The 18,620-nt window shown below is 29.4% G+C and overlaps 1 protein-coding gene across 1 annotated transcript in view; it reads left to right on the forward strand.

Moving 5' to 3' along the window:
• Positions 1 to 18,620, forward strand: part of dysc (dyschronic) — a 61,845-nt gene that overhangs the window by 27,558 nt on the left and 15,667 nt on the right. Inside the window, exon 14 of the mRNA XM_068764907.1 lies at positions 8,693 to 8,794. Coding sequence (XP_068621008.1) covers positions 8,693 to 8,794 — 102 coding nt within the window. The remainder of the gene's footprint in view (positions 1 to 8,692; positions 8,795 to 18,620) is intronic.

The following is an 18,620-nucleotide window of genomic DNA, read 5'->3' on the forward strand; positions in this document are numbered from 1 at the left end:
CTAAAAATGATTTTTAGCATTTTTAATAATATTGTTATCACTGACTTTTGTTTTTTATGCCCAAAGTTGCACGTGTAAGCTTTTCGAGCATATAAAAACTAACATGATTAAAAAAATATAGTACTTTATTAACTAAACCTAAAAAATACTTTAATTTTTATAGAGATATGTTAACAGTACCAAATTTATGTCTGCCATATTATATCTGCGCTAAAGAGATAAATATAATTAATTTTTCATCTTTTTTATATAAATTTATATTAAAAAGATCACGCCGGCTTTAACTTTGCCATTTGTTTTACTGAAAATACGTTCAAAAATGTTATTTAATTAAAAAGAAAAAAATATTTACTTGTCTCTAAGATCTTGCTATGATCATTTTAATTTTGCTGATCATTTTATTTCAAAGTATTTTATAGAAAATTAAAATTTATGCATTAAACGCGGCCAAAAAAAATGTTGCAATAGGAATCTTCAAATTCGGAACAGCACTATATTGTCCAACCCTTGCATATCTATTAAACCGCATCCAACGTATACACAATATATTTTTAAGAGCCGTCATGTTTATGATGTAATTACGATAAGGGTTGAACTTCATACCTCCGTTCAAATAGTGGAGGTAGTTCTCAGACAGTGGTAATTCCGTCAGTGGGTGGGAGCCAAAGAAGACACCTTTTATGATATCATTGCTGCATTTGGAATATTATACACTCAAAGTTTGCACACCTACAGCTAAACTTCGTTGCGAAGTCGCAGGAACAGACAAGGCTACTCGCGTACAGCATTTTTTTTTCATTGACTAAAAAACTGAGTTATTAAACGACAAGTTACATTACTTATAATAGGTATCGTAACTTGTATGTAAGCATAACACAAAAAGAAACAAGCAATACTATCATAAAAGACCAATGGAAAAGATTGATTGTTATAAAATAACATAAAAATAGAAAAATATAATAGGTTTATTTAGACATAAGTTTATAATATAGTAAACTAATATAATTGCGTAATATTAACATTTGAATACAATGAACTTAACAAAAACAACAGGGAATAAACTCAATGTTTCCATAATAAGGGGTATATTTGGCGATAGAATCTACAAAAATCACCTGCATTTATCTTTGCATACTATTGTTAACAAGTAACTTAATTACGGACAGATACTGTATAGCGGAGACACATTGTGTTGACAATTTTTTTTTAATTAGTATTGGTGTCTGTACTAGGTCCGGCCATCAATTCTTCCCATGATGCAATGTTGCACAGTGCATAACACTAATTGCCTAAAGTTCCTAAAAGTTCAACTTCAATAGCTTGTTAACCGAAAAGATTTTTTGAAATTCAGCAAATATGTCGTCTATCAGCACAATCGAAAGGGTGTCCCATGTTTGTTTTACCAGCGATTGAAAAAAGATCTATTCATCCAATACCAAAAAGGTCTCTACTCCTAACTTAATTTAAAGTAAAATAAAGTTTATACAACAATCTCATTTACAATACTAAAGTAAATCGTCTATATCGAGTCTCAATTACTCGATAAAACTTTTACTATATAAGTAGAACTTTCTTTAATACGAAGCCAAAGTTTTAATATTCTTATCATGTTTGTGCAAAGTAAAATGTAAGCATAGATTATATACTAATATATTGTTTTAGTTTCTTAGGTTAATTGTGCAGCATATAATATGATTTAAATTAATAAAGATACTATAAAGAAGGATAGCACATCTTTACCAAAAAATGTTTGATACATGAACATTTTCATTTTTCTTAATACTACCGTACAGAATTTTATTTATTATTAAGATAGATACGAAAAAAAATTGCTATTAGTAATTTTTTACAATAGCTAAATAACTAGAAATATTTGAAGCTTTGAAAACGCTTTGTTTTACAAACTGTTTGGAATTGCTGTAGACAATGATTTACTCAATGCTTTGCAATTTATTCATCTATGAATTTTAATATGACGTAACTATTTAGGGTAACGCATATTTGTAGTTGTATAAAAATTTCACTGTATTAAATATTACTCCGCTTAATATAGGGGAAGATTAAATAAAATCATAACATATTTTGATACTTTTCGTTAGCCGGACGCAACCAAAAATTGCCACATATTATTAGTAATTCCTTCAAATTTCTTACACCTAACCTACTTTTTTCTTAAGCCTTATGTTTTGTAAAAAAAATTGGGACTTACCTAGGACTGAAAGGTTACGGCAGTTTTTTTAAGAGAACGATATGAACGATATATATATATATATATATATATATATATATATATATATATATATATACATATATTAGTGCAAGGAGCGATCAGAATTTTAGGTTAGGTTAGATTATAAACAAATATTAAAATTTCTTAACAAAACAGTTTTACCCAAATATAATCTTTCAACACTTAACAATTAGTGACATTTGCACCGGGTTAACGGAAAAGTACCAACATTTGTGCCTTTTGAATCAGATACACAAATCGTTTCGCAGAACAATTTTTTGGATGGATAAATGCGCAATGTGCATCTAAGCATTATATAGGTTACTGTAGGCGCAAACAAATATGCTATATACATACATTTTTAAAATTACTGAAGAACGTTTTCATTTAATATCTGAAAGTTATACCTTATGCACACGGTAGATATTTATTTGACAGCGACGTAAAACGAACTGATAACGTTCTACTCGTATGTTAAGTGAACTGTCAACAAGTTACACAATTTCTTCATCTCTGGAATGTTTTGATAACACGTTTTACCTAAAACCATTTTATCAGTAATACTACAGTTTTCTCTTGAAATCGGTATTTTGACCGAGTAATGCAGAATAAAAACAATATATATTTTACAGAAAATGAGCCTTATACCCTGTCTTTAAAGCAATCGTTCCAGAAATAATAAATAAGTTAATATTAACATAGCAATTCTTTCATTCATTTTCTAAATACAGAATATTCCATATTAAAATTATTACACATTTTTGTTTACTGTATCTCTCTACAGAAGATCTGTCGCATTTCAATAATAGATAATAAATTATTGTAATATTTTTACGTGTGTTCAATTTACATAGGTTGATTAGAAATATACAAAGAATTTCATTTCATTGTCATTCATTATAAAATCGATGCATCTAACAGGTATAGTTCTGTAATAACAATATACATTTATCATTTAGTTTTCGTGACACACATCGTACGAAATATAAAAGAAGTAAATGAAACGTAAGTAATAATGTATTATTGAACATTGTTGGGCACACTTCTTGAAGTGTTTAGCAAATGCTTAAGAGATATTCTGCTTTAAATTGACGTCATGCCCAGTTCTTCTTTAAATCAAACACGATGGCTGAAGAATCGCAAGGTCAAAGTACTGTCCGTTATAATGAGAACCCATACTTATCCTTAAAACATTTTCAATTTGCTTCACCTATTTCGTGTTTTATCTTCCTTATTACATAGTGTAAGTCAGTAGAACTTCTTTGCAGAGTGTACAAGCCCTCTCTAGCCTTAAGAGTTCTCCAAGTGTAGACCACAGTTTCCCTGCGGGTTATTTGGAAAAAAAAATGTAAGAATGTAACTGTGCTAACTTGATTCTCGTGCAAAATCTTTTTTTAACTGACTTCTGTTCCTTAACCTCAATTTACAATGAAATATTCTGTATGACAACAATGAATAAATTTAAAATATTAATCCTGCATGTTATGTAGATTCTAAAGTTAAAAATAGAATTCTAATTTTACCTCAGAAATAATCAGGTATAAACAAATAAGTCCTGTAAGTTTTCTGCTATATTCGAGGTACTTTGTAATATTATTCGTTACATTAAACATTGAAAGTTATTAGCCATTTTGATTAATTATAAAGATAACTTAAGTCTTGTTCCCTTATTTGAAGGGTAAACGAACTTCTGGGGTCCGCCCTATTCGCTACGGTTTAATTCAGCCCTTAGTACAGCCTTGTCTCAGGAGGTTTTGTTTTAATAATTAAATTAGTAAAGTTGATGGATGTCATAGAACAAAATGTTATGGAGTAGAGTATTGGATTAAAGTTTGATATAATTTTTGTAACACAAATGACATGACTGCAAAAGTTTTTACTGATTTTTTAAAGTAAATATCAAAAAACACTTGCGTATGTTTTTGTTATAATGGTGGACAGGCGACCTTGTTAAGGTTGTCATTAGTCGCTGGCAGCAGACTAACCGGTCCTTTTGGAAATCTATAGAGGAATCCTATGTCCAGCTGTGGACGTCCCTTAGCTGAAATGATGATGAAGTACCTAGTCAACATCAACATGCATTATTTATTGTTACGTTTTGGCATTTAAAAAAATATTTATTCAAAATGTTAAAACCGGTGAAGAAATTTATCACAGTAACAGCAAATTAAAAAAACCTATAACGTTGAACCTTATTGTAGGTTTTTTTTTACGTATTTTAATATTAAACTTCATTATTAATAATTACTATTTAATAATTATTAAACAAACTCATTTTTATCTCTCTCATTAAACAAACAACATCATTTATTAATATAGGTTACTCGAGAAATTTTTTCAAACGAAACACTTCCTTGTATCGTAATTGGGAGGGACTTTTATAGACGGGTACTTGCTTGATGGGGCTCTGGGCGATATGGAGGGTGTAGTTATGCGTCAGTGCTCAGTGCGCGCCAACCCGCATCGCACGTCACATGTACGGATGGCATCATGTCGCGTCGCCGCCGTCATGTAGCTTTTCGCGACTATATGCCCATGGACGTTCGGGCCATGGCCAAGGTATTGTAATAAATTGGTCGAGTATATTAAATAACACTGCAATCACAAAAATATGAAAGTTTCTTATCATTACTATTTATTTATAATTATTTAGCGACATTTTTCCCAATTTTGATATATCAGATAAAAAGGCGAGAAATTATTATACTTATAATAACCAAAAGCTTTATTAAATTTTTACATTTAACTATTAATTATTTCAGAAGTTTTTATGAAGTATTTTGTTTTATTATTGCCTTGTTTTATTGATTACGATTTAAATGCATCGTCCAATACCAATTTTTTATTATAATATATAGTATTGGATATATATAATAACACGCGCCTACTGAATTATATCGGCAATTAATTAGTTGAACACTTTGTTTTTGTTCACCGTCAGGCGTTTCTGCGCTTTGGTGAGTTGTTAATTTTATTTGTTTAGCTAATATAGCTATATATATTTCTTTTATCAATTTGAAGTTTTGGAAGTTTCATTCTTAATCTTTTGATTTTAACAGTAAATAAATAATGAACTTTAAACTTAAATTTACTACAAATTCAAATAATAAAATGATAAATTTGTGTATTTATTTTTGTTTGACCAAAGATAATGTAACATCTTCTAGAGAACATGACTCGGAAAAAACGCATTTCAAACTCATGAAACGTTCTCACAGATTCTTGACACAATTTCAGTTCTAGAGCTTGTTATTTTTGTTTTAAAGTTCAACACGAGTTTTAAATGTTTTTTGTCAACATAAACTTGTCTTTGATTTAAAGGAATGTAAGTTTTACATTACACAATATTCGATAAAATCTAATACTTTGTTTAATTGACCTGTATATTATTTATATAATATTACATTTTGAAAATAAGCTGTTAACTTTTTCTAGTTATATCACAATAATCGACAAAACATTTCATTAAGTTTCAATTAGTTTTTAGTGTCGCACGTCACTTAAAGATTTATTTCATGGTAAGGTCATTGGCAGGGTGTATTGGTTTGAAAGTTTTATTTTTTCGTGGATAGAATCAATTTCATCATTATTATGAAAACAAAATTTTTTCTTGATATTAACTATATACATATTTTAAATCAGTGAAGCTTTTTAACTTATAAAATTGAGCCAACATTGTACATATTAATAATTCAATGTTAAATTTTGACTAAATTTGACACTACTATATATATACCTTAAAAAAAACGTAAAGTTTTTTTTATTATTCTTTTTATTTTAAATTTTCAGCTGTGGTTTAAAATATCACTGTGCTAAAATTAAAAATAGAGAAGATAGATAAAATGTGTTTTAGATAAGTTAAATTAACCCGGGCGAGTTGGAATCGCTTTAATTCGATAATTTCTTTAATTTTATACGAGAGGTATTTAATTAAAGCATGTTTTAAATATAAATTCTAATAATAAAACTTCAGATATTATTCAAATATAGCAATAAGTAAATATATTTCCTGAGAATACACTTATATTATATAATTAACGTTAGTTAGTAATATAAATAAATTGTTATTTTTAATACTGTCTATGTTGTTGTATTTTAAAACTGATTATTTTTATTTCAAATTCTCTAGAGTGTATTATGAACATCTTAGGGAATTCTTCAAATTTAGAGTATAAAGAATAGATATAAACAATGAATAACAACGCATAGAATGAAGAGGTAAATATTTAAACAAATCAATTTATTAGGAAAACAAATAAAGTTCACGATATTGGCAAACAAAATATATCTTAAACAGCAAGGTTAATGTACATTGTGAGCCTAAATAGGTTTTTTTAATACCAATTGCGTGACTCTATAGTAATGAGCATAATAAATGAAAAGCAATTTTTAACAAGCTTAGTACTTGCACGAACGGGAATTTCTAGCAAATATAACACGCAACAGCAGGTGTTTGCAACAGCTAAATGAGCCGCGCCTTTATCTTACTGGATTTTAATAACATACATGCAATTCGTATTATTGAAGAGCAAACAATTTTGCTTTTGAACACTTTTATTTCAGAATAGTAAACCTTGTATACGTCTTTTTGCAATTGAAGAGCTAAGCCTAATACTTTGTACAAAACAAAGGATTCATAATAATGTGAAAAAAGGTTAAAACTTTGCCAGTCTTCTAAATCCCAATCCGATGAAACTTTAAGTAGCGGCTCAAGCTAACGCTAGGGAGCCACGAGCTTCGTTACCTTTACCAAGGTTTTAGGCTAATTGTCCTTTGCAACATTACATATATAACATGCCCCTAGAACCAGCGAAATCTGCAAATGCCTCTTGAACAGCAGTATATGTCAGGTCAAAAGAATTCTTTTCCATTATTAAAATTACTAATTATCCTACTCAAATGTCCCATTCATGATAACTGCCATTGAAAGTGAGTTTTGAGAATACTACAACTATAGGCCTAGTGGTCATGTCATATTTATTCGCAAGTACCTTAATTGGCATACATACCTGCAGTACTATTACGAAATTTTTAATAATTATTATCTTAAGTAATAAAAAATATAAGACTTCTTATTTAAAAAAGAAATACTTGACGAATGCCACCTGTGCCTTGCTATATTATAAAAAAAACCATCAGATGTATTCTCAACGACTATCCTCTGCTCTACAACTACGATTTTTTTTGGTTCTTTAGTAGCGAGATTCTAAACTCGTTAAGCGCTACAGTTAAGCTCAAGCTGTTACTAGACGTGATTCACAGCAATGTGAGTTTTGAACTTATATGCAATTTTTATATTGGACTACCTCCCGTGATCCGCAAAGGTTATACACAAATCAATCAAAAAGCCGTTAATTGTTAAAATTATTTTGCAAAATACGTATGTACATTGATTATTTTAAAATTAATATTTTTAAATTCACTTGCATATTAATAGTACGACAGATTTTTTTAATGCAACAATTATTGTTAAATTATGTGAAAGATTTAAAGCGCTGAATACATAGCTCATTTACTGTCAATTTAGATATTGTACATCCTATTCAAAAGTCAATGGTTTCAGAAATAATAAATATCGTAATGGTAATTTACAAAGGAAAAAACATTTTCAAAATTTTAATTATTGTTCCTATAGACTTTGTATCGCTATTAATTAATAGCCTGTCGCGTTCTTATAGAATAATAAATTAATGTAAACATATTTCAGAATGATCGCCTTATACAGGTTGATTCTAAATAGGTGTAGAAGTGGTAAAGGCTTTTGCTGACAAATTTCTTATAAATTCAACACTTTAAAATATTTACACTTATAACCAATCGACCTGTATGGGTGAATTTTCTATTAGACGAAGAAATCGAACACGTTATAGCTCATACCTCATATTTGGTTGAGTAGCACTTCAAAACTTTTACACTTATATCCAAAAGTGTTGTATACGGTCGTTGGAATATTTGTGTGCTAAATGTGAAAATAGACGGGTTAATCAATTAAATCGGCGGACCGGCCGCGACGCCCTGCAGTCTCGGCGCGATCTCTGTCTGCCTCGCATCATTAATACAATGTTAGATGTATTAACATTATGTCTTCCCGTTTGCCTGCAAAGACTACTACTTGATTAGAATATGTAATCGAGAAGGTGTTTTATGGAACGTGACACGTCGTTTATATTCCTGTTTGCTTATTACCTTGCCTGTTGATCGTTGCCTGCATGAATTGGTGTTGTTATGCTTTTGTACAGTTTTTTTCATTTTCTATTCAAATTAATTTTGAACTATCTGAACAATTAAATAACTCTTTTAATTTTCTCTATTTTTACCACTTAAATATTTTCATAACTCTCTTGTAAATTATACGATAAAAATTGTTATGTTTTTTGATAATGAATTGAAAAAATGGGCTTTGATCATGTACAATATTTTTTTTAAAACATTGAATTGGAAGTATGTTTAATCAATACATAGGAGTATGAAGAGGAGGGTCGTCGTTCAAGAAGACATTCTTCGCCTTGCAACTCGAGAGAAGGTAGCACCACGGCCTTGCACACGCAGCACTACGATGACACTGTGAGTACACCTTTACATATTTTCTTCCTTTTTGCCTCCGTTCCGTAAGTCCTTTTTAAATGTATGAAATTAATTGTTCATCGTTAAAAAACAAGGCGTTGAATTAAACTTAAACAGTTCGATTTATCGAATTACGGCGTATCGTCTGGTTCTTAGGTCGCTATTAATAACTGGTATTAATTTTAGAGTCTTCTTCGCTTAAAATTAAGCCCTTCTTGTTGTAATATCTAATAGTAAAAAGTACTTCACAAAAAGCTATTCCTTATACGTAACTACATCTCATATCAAGTGATGGGCAAGTGGTGGACCGATACAATTTGTTATAATTGTGATTGAAGCACAAGTTATAAAATGTATAAGAAGATCCTATATCCAGCAGTGGACGCCGTGCGTCTGAAATGATGATTATTTACTTTTTACACTGAACGAGTATTTATTTTAAATTCTACCAGATATATAATATAAAGTCCCAAGCTCCAAGCTAATGGAAAAGATAAAAAGTTAAAGCCAAATGGGCAAATAGTGATCTTCAGTAATTATTTCGAAAATGTTTTTCACATTTTAACGTTAAAGAATTTTTAACAGTAAATAATTAAGGACGTGGTTATTACATAATATTTAAAATAACAAAATTCTGTGTAGAAGGTTATAAGTAAGAAAAATAATTGGGAATAGCTTCTCCCCGACTGCGCTCGTTTATTCTTGTACGGTGTTCTATGTCGACAATTCAATTTGTATCTGACAAAATAGCGAGCTAACAAATGCGAACTAGGTTTGGATTTACGACAAGCGATGTTAAAATCGCCAGTAATTCATAATAAAAGGGTAGAGTTTGAGTTGCAAGTTGCACTACACGTACAATCCAAATATACAGAAACTTTTCTCATCTATCCCCGAACTGTTTGGTCAAGGGCCAACAATGTGACACAATCGTACGTCTAATTTGTCGTCGTAGCTTTTCTACGAATGTATAAATCAGATAACGTCTGCTGACTTTTCGTTTTGATGTATTAACTCTATTTGACTTTAACAAAGTACTATGCAAAATGAATATTAACTAAATTTCTATTCTTGCGTTCTTCTTCCATTCATTCGTAGAGATATTGTTAATATTTTATCAAAGAATATAAAACATATCCATACAGGATGAATGGTCATGCGTGTAAAAAGCTTTAATGAGGTGAATGTATAGCTCATTTTTGTCAAATATTTATTTGTAATCACACTGTGTAAACCCACCCGGTTATGTTTTTTTTCTATTGGAATGCTAATAACTTTAGGCAGTACAAGTACAAAGGATGAGGGACGGATTAGAAAACAGTAATTAATTTGAATATCAAATAATTGAATATTTTGAACGCTTTTTCATACTATATTATCATTACGTTGTTTATTATTTCTGAAAGCATTGATTTTTGGATGCGTTATATTATACATTAATTAACGGCAAATGATCTGTACAATCAATCACCCCCTTGAAAAGTTTTACACATATAACCAATCACCCTGTATAAATATTGTTTCCTGTACTCCGATGGAAATCGTTGCAGAGAAAGATTGGATTAGAAAGCAAAGAAAAACATGTAGTCATCATTTATTTTAAATTTTACAAGACGTAATTTCTTATTCTATTTTACTTTTGTCAGTCATAAAATCTATTCTAAGCGAGTTATTAATATAATTAATTATATTAATACTGTACATCATACAACTTACATCTAATTTTATTGAGGAAAATATAGAAGGAAACGTTCGAGAGAATTTTTAATAAAAAAAAAAAATAATTGTAATTTAATTAAACTAATAAGTATTATCCTACAAAGAATTGTTTTTCGATGCCATAGAAAAAAATGATTTCCTACCGCCAACAAAAAATCATCAGCATTTGGAAAACAAATATTAATTTTTTGTTATATTAATGCTTTTATATCATTAGTGATAAATTTTACGATCATATCGACACTTTTAATCGATTTTTTTCTAGTTATTTTAATGAAAGTTGTCTAATGGACTGACGAGAAACCTTGGATGCCTCAAATGTTACAAAAACAGTACTACAGAAATATTTTTTTTTCTTAAAAAGCTTTGCGTCATTTAGTGCAGATATTTTCATTGTCCCTTCTTCTTTTGAATACGAGTGAATGCTTATTCATAGGCATCATTAAAGCTTAATTCTTAGAACTATACAAATAGGTCATAGTTTTTCTTGAAGCGCTCTACGTAGTTCTTCGGTCGCCTTGGTTATGTCTTTGCTGGAGTGATGCCGCGGTTTGCCGCTAAGGTCGCTGCAATCTTCCAAATAGTCCTTCGGTGGTTCAGCCGGATATTTGCTGCCGAACTTAGGTCGTGGAATTCTAACCCGTTTAACGTCGTCCAACCAGCTCTCCATTGTTGTTATAGTATTTCACCTTTACACTCCTTTACACCTTTCTCTTGTCACACTTCTGAAATTTGAGATAAAATTTTTAAAGAAATTTACGTAATGAAATGATTTCAAAACCTAAAACCAATGAATAAAATATATTAGTAAAATAACAGTATAGTTAGAATTTTTATTCAAAAGAATTGTACGAAGAAACTCGTTATAGGTTTAGCTTAAACGGGGTAAGTGTAAAGCTCAACTGTCAGCTTGTTGCTTAAAGCTTTCAGACTTATTTCGAAACATCCTATATAATAATAAAATGTAAGCGATCACCGTGTAATATGTGATATTATGTTATTTTTCCTATTGGAATGCGACCGGAAAAAAACTTCTAGCAGTAAAAAAGATATTGAGAGTAATCCGTATTTTGGGAGAAAAAGCTTTTTATTACTATGCGTTATTTATTATTTTTGATACTGTTGCATTTTGAATAGGCTGTACCATACATTAAATAGAAAACAAAGGATTAGGCAAACTAATAAACAATGCAAGGTTAACAAAATTCACATTCGCAAAACAATTATATAGTAAAATGTGACAAATGCATTCAGCGCCGCTGTCTACACAATGCCTATACGTGCCAATGACAGACCAGAATCGCAAAAACACTTTTGATTGTCCCGCGACACGGCTAACTGTGTCAGCGATTCAAGATTTGTGTCAGCTAGAGTAATAACTACAAGCGATGTTATTGGCATTTATCGTTTATTGTAAATATCGACATTTCTTTATCACATTTAAAACAAAGGATATTTTTACATGATAAGAGCATATTAAACACAAAAGAGCAAGATAAAATAATGAAAGTAGATTATTCATTCAAAAGTAAAATAAAGCCATTTTCAATTTATAAATATTATATTATTCTATAAGAAACGGCAATTTGTATAGAAACGCAATTGCGAAGTCTTTAAAATAAATTAATATAAGAATAAGTTACGAATAAAAATGGTTAATAATCGTTTTGTGTCATGCCAAACTTAATGTGAAGACAATACGCGTTAAAGTATAAATAAAATATAAGTCATTTTCAATGAATATTTCAATATAGATATCATCAATTAGTATCTACGGTTCCTAATGAATCCTGCAGAAAAATATTACACCATTGACTTTCTCCGGCGAAAGTATTAACTGTATTACATTAGCCTGTTTCGTGGCTTTCAAACTTCCAATTTGTGTTTGATTTGCTCATTGATTGCGATTTGTTACTTGTCTGTTCAAATCAAGTTTCGTCGCTTCGCTTTATTTAATTAGTGCGTAAAGAATAATTATTAATTAACTTTGTATAATTAATAAGTATTTACAATTTGGACACAAGTCTCCTTTCACCTTGTTTCAATTATAAAATTAATAAATATCTCACTGCTTAAAATACATGTTAAACCTTTGGCTATTGCTGAAGATTTGTATCACTATATCAATTTCATAGACATTATGATTAAGAGGAAGATGTTAAGTGCATGTTTATTAAAAATATTACGTAGAATAGTAGTTATGTACTTTAAAGATATTTGTTATTTTTAAATACAAAAGTGAGCGCGCTAAATGAAATGAAAAATCAACTTTATCAGACAAAGTAGGTTACTTGTGGTTCAATTGCAAACCGAATACAAATAAAACCATCTGAAAAACATTTATGTTCCATATGCATACAATCGTTTATTTAAAACTAAATCAAGTAAAAGAACAGAAGTAGAACTTCATCCCGCTATTTAACCTATAAAAGAATAATAAATGATAGATAATGGACACCGATTATTGTTGTACTGTATATGGTTTATGTTGTAATAAATTAGATTGAATGTTGTTTCTTCTCTGCGTAGTGAAAGCAGACCGCGAGAAACATTAAAATACGGTTTACCTGCCTATCTATTTATTTTAGTACAATCGATCATGGCACGGGTGAGATCAACAAATACATAAAAACAATGTATATAAAAAACGAGAGTTTACGTAGAGTTATTTCTGTAATACTTTTTACATTATATATATTCAAATTTTATACATACATAGAATCGTAGTAATTGTTTCATATATATATAGACTTTCTTGAGCCTTACCTCGAATTAATAATAAAAATCGTTTTTAATTCTGGAAGAATTTTAAATGTAATGTTTACTTTTTAAAATTTAATTTCTAGGTTTTTTTGCAACAAACTCTAAGTGTATACAGAACAGTAAATAAATTGAACTATTGCTTATTTTATACATTACTATTTTTACTTTAAATTTGACGACGAAGGAAAGTCAAAATTTATTTAAAAAAAAATGTAAACACCAAGTACCTAAATATTTCATAACTAAGCGCGGGGCACGGATAAGTAGAAAGTGCCGAACAAGGGCCATTGTTTCTATTCACAAAGACAAACTGTTCTATTCGATGCAGATAGCCTTGTTTTGTTTATGTTATGCATATTAGAGCAATAACTATTCATTACATCATACAGACGTTTCTCCTTTTTTTTTCTCCGGTCAACAATTGAATTCGAAGCTGTGACTCATTTCTACGTGATTCATAATCGGTAACAGTAACCTTATGACTAAGATATCGGACGTGTGTCCGAACAAAAACAAGCACAAAACAACTTGAAACAACCAAATACTGTCTTATTTTCAAGTATTTTAATTTATAGAGAAAACAACTATAGTTTGAATCTGATTGGACACTCAATATAACATTCGAGATCTTATAAGGTCACATGGAAAACTCACTTATAAAACCAAAGAAATAATAAATTCGAGTAAACGTATTAATATTTTTAACCAAAGACATTAGTTTATAGTGTAGATTCGAATTATTTAAATTCGAATTATTTAATTGTTTTTATGAACGATTATTGTTTTAAGCTTTAAATTAAAAGGAACATATTAATTTTGTGTATTGTATAAATAAATTGTATTTTTTAGATTTCTGATATTATTTGAAGTACATTTCCTATTACAGTGTAGTACATTCCTTTAATAGATAACTATTGTATAGAAACGGGTGAGTAAGAAAGACAAACTTGGTGAAAATAAACAAGGGCATTGGTTTATATCCCAAGTAAGAATACAATACTAATATAATATTGGTGATATAGAATAGTAATTTACCGATTTCAATGTAAAGAATAATCGAGAAACCTTTAAACGCAATTTGTATGTGGTAATATTGATGCAGGATACGGGAAAGTTTGAAGGCAATGTTAATAACAAACACAGATAAAAAAACTTCCTTGTGACGACATAAAAAGTGACGTCGTAATTGGACGCAGATTATAAATTTAAGTTTTCTTTAACGTCCTTTGTCATTAATGTTTGTTCTACAGATAAAACTCACATGCGAACTATTCCGTCAAACCTTTGATTCTGTCAAATATTTGAATGAAAATACTATTTGTATATGTAAAACACTTTTAACGATAAAAAGATAATTTTCGAAATTATTTCATATGTAAAACTGTGTAACTACTTGAAACTTTTAATCTGCGGGTGACTATGAGTACTGAATAGTGGAGGCCCAGCAGTTGAGGATTGTCTTACGATCGTATGGTGCAGGTTCGAATACAATCTTACATAATTCAATTTTTGTGCATTAATTATACAGGATTGTCACTGCTCATAAACAAGTTTCCAAAGGATGAGCAGCAGCGTTCTCAAAGTAACATGATATGATATATATGAATGATACGACATTGCTATCGCCAACTCGCCTGCCAAGCATGGTGATTATGGTATATCCCCCATAATTATCTTTAGGGAAGACCTATACAATGCAGTGAGCGTCTATGGACTGAAGAAACGACGATAACTACTATATAATACCTTACGAAAGTACACATTTTACAGTTGATATGTTTGTATATATAAATATTCTGATGATCTTTAGTTTCACATAAAATTGTAAAAGCTATAATAATTTATCACATCCAATTATTGCCAGATTTCTCTTTTAAATACGGTAATAATTAAGGCAATATTTTATAATTTATACTAATTCATAAAGGATTCAGACTAACGAAATGGAAAATTATAGCAAAGTAGATTACCATAATTACCCTGTTTATTCAATTTAATTTGATCATTGATGCATTGAAGTATTAATAAACTTATGTTCTCCTTGCACAATTTGTTTACAACCTCTATATGAAAAACTTGATGTTTGCAATCATAATGTCAACATGGTTGGTCGTTAAGAATTGCTATTATAATAACACTTTCAAATAGTTCGACTAAATCAGTCACCGAGGAATCGATTAGAGAAATGTTTACTTTCATATTCAAATGCTATTTATATTTTCACTTTTCGTAGTGACACCATTAGTTTGTCCAATTTGGCACAATACTCGCCAATCCTATCGTATGGGTGGGTGTGCGTGATATCGTAAGTGTATCATATAAATTTTACAGAGTACACTTTCACTTTATATGATTCAATAAATAAGTAATATAATTTAAAATTATGTAAGTCTTAAAATATATATTTTTTAAATTGTAGTAATAAATAATAAATACAGAAATATAAATAAATAGTTAACAGTAATTATTCGTCAGTCAAAATGCTGGCCACTTTATATTATAGATAACCTATGTAGAAAATTCAAAATAATATGAACATCCGAAAATCAATGCGCTGATGCATCTTTTAGTAAATTTGAATTAATAGTACTAATAATCATACCAGCGACATAGAAATAAAACGTCGAAGTCGTAATTCATCAAAATTAATAGAACACTAACATGTGCATGTGTTGTTATAAAGAGAATTAAAATCAGTTTGTATTTTTTTATATATAAAATATGAGTAAGTGTACATTTTTTTAATTGCCTTAAAATTCTCTCATTGACTGAACGGTTTTGTTTAATTATAAATCTGTAATGTCAATTTTAAGTGATTTAATGCAAACTTCTATTAAACTATCAACACGGGTGTATTGACTTTAATTGAATAAAATAACAAACGGTTATTACTCCATTTTTCCCTAAAGATAGTTCCGGTAATATACAAAGTGACAGAAAATAGGTGTAAAAGCTTTGAAAGAGTGGATATATGTATGTCAATAAACACTGTCCCCTTTGTACTGCTAGAAGTTATTAGCGTGTTGCTTCCCAATAGAAAAAATAAATTAATGTAATATAATTCAGAGTTATTACTTTATACGGGTGATTGGAAATGTATGCGTAAGCTTTAGAGCCTTTTTTCAGAAAATGAAATACATTCACTCGTTTATAGCTTTCACCATTTTTCCAATCATTCTATATCTTAATATATATAAATCTCGTGTCACAATGTTTATACTCAATGGACTTCTAAACCACTTAACCGATTATAATAAAATTCGCACACCATGTGCAGTTCGATCTAACTTGAGAGGTAGGATAGTTTAAATCTCAAATTATAGTCGCAATTTTAATTTATTGCTAATTATTGTCTGTTATTATTTGACAGTCACAATTATCTGTTAACTCCAAATGATTCTAACAGATGTCGATACCTTTCGACTGGGTTGAGTAAGTAATCAATAGATGGCGCTGCTATGGTAAATCTACGAACGTGTCATATAAGCTACATTTTAACAGCATAATTACCACGTGTTGTTGACGCTATAAAATTAATTAAATTTATTTTGTAGTGAACGAAATACCGTATAATTCAATTATTTCCACTTTTTAAATTTTCACAGCAACGCGTGGCCGGGTCAGCTAGTATAATATAAATTCTTAGTTACACGACGGAATTGATCTTGTGATTTATAACTAAGCTTAATAGGTTTTATATTTTAAATCTGAGGTAGTTAAAGGAAATATAATTTACCTAAGTTATTTTAAAATCCGGTATCATTTTAATACGTTATTTAAGCACGAATTTTAAAATATGAACACGATAACATATTCCAATAAAATTTAAAAAAATTGTGGAAAAATTTCTCAACTTTACAAGTTAATAATATTAATAACTGTTTTTAATTTAGGTATACATTTTAAATTTCACATTTCAAATTTTAAAACAGTTTTTTTAAATAAAAGTTTAAATTTAAAAGGTAATTAGATTCAGTATCTTTATTACAACTTAAAATGTCTGAATCTTTAAAATTCAACGTCCACTGTAATTTATTTAGTGATTTGTAAACTCCTGAAAACCGTATCATAATTCAGTCATGGTAGTAGCTTACGGATTTTATTTTTTTATATAAATTAATATAGGTTATTATAATATAGGTTAAATATAAAATAATAATTATTTAATATTTAACCATTACGGGCAAATTAAGCGTCATTTTAAAACGACGCGGTAACATATCGCGGCTCCGACTATCACAATAATAGCATACCGTTAGGTGATAATAACAAACACGTGTCCTAGTTTACATTTATAACTAACGTAAATAATGACGTCCCCGAGAGAAACTCTCTCCAGTTGCAATTTATTTGTGCTAGTGTTTAACAAGCGCAAATTACTATCTTTAGATAGCTTTGAAAACATAGCGAAGGAGTAACAATAATTTCAAGTTATACATGATTGTTTAAATTTGAAATTTTTCCAAACAATGACAAAAATTGCTTCCAATTTTTGTTTTATGATAGCAGTCTACCGTTGCAATTTTTTTCTTTACGTCCGAAATCCCCCGTCAACAATCGTCAGGGATCTTTTAAATTCTTTCTTTAATAATAATATTCTTATTTCTACTTAATTGTCACTATCATTACATGATTATAAGTGATGGATATCTGGGTTGGTGGGTCTTAACTAGTTGTTTTTTTAATTATCTTATGTGTATTACTGCAGGTATACCGTTAATGGTAGATAATGATAGTAAGTAATAACAAGCCCTGACCTTGTTGTCTGAATTTTAATGTTGTAGAGCGATGAACGTGTGGGTACCTATTTATATTTATATGATTTTTACAGCTGTTGTGATTTTATTCAGATTAGCCTTACTATTTAATTATTAATCTCGAAGGCTTTCTTAGTGAACTCGTTCTGGGCATCGCCTTAAATACAATATCGAACCTGGACACCATCTCTTAAGCGGTTTGGGCGAATGTTTCCTGGAATTAGCAGGCAGCGGGTGTGCCAGAGGGAGAATGCCGAACAGATTTCAAACAGTTATTTATTACAAGTAAATTAAATGTAATTTCGAGTTCATTAAAATAGATCGATGGATATGTTTTAAAGTTAGAACAAATTAGATTATTATTATGTTTAGCACACTGGGTGTGACAATTAACTCGTGTTTCCTTATCTATATTTTCACTTTGGTTATAATTTAGTTTTTTCTAGCCTTTTTTTAATTTAATATTTCATATGATAACAAAGATATTATTTTATTTTTTAACTATATTGCATTGTAATCACTTCTGTCGACACAGTAATGTACAGTCCATGTTATTCATATGAAGGTATTTAAATTTTGGAAAGACG

Source organism: Battus philenor, unplaced genomic scaffold (genome assembly GCF_028537555.1).
Source record: "Battus philenor isolate CCGP_79_NKW_IND1 unplaced genomic scaffold, ilBatPhil1.0.hap1 SCAF_2, whole genome shotgun sequence".
NCBI classification, from domain to species: Eukaryota; Metazoa; Arthropoda; class Insecta; order Lepidoptera; family Papilionidae; genus Battus; species Battus philenor.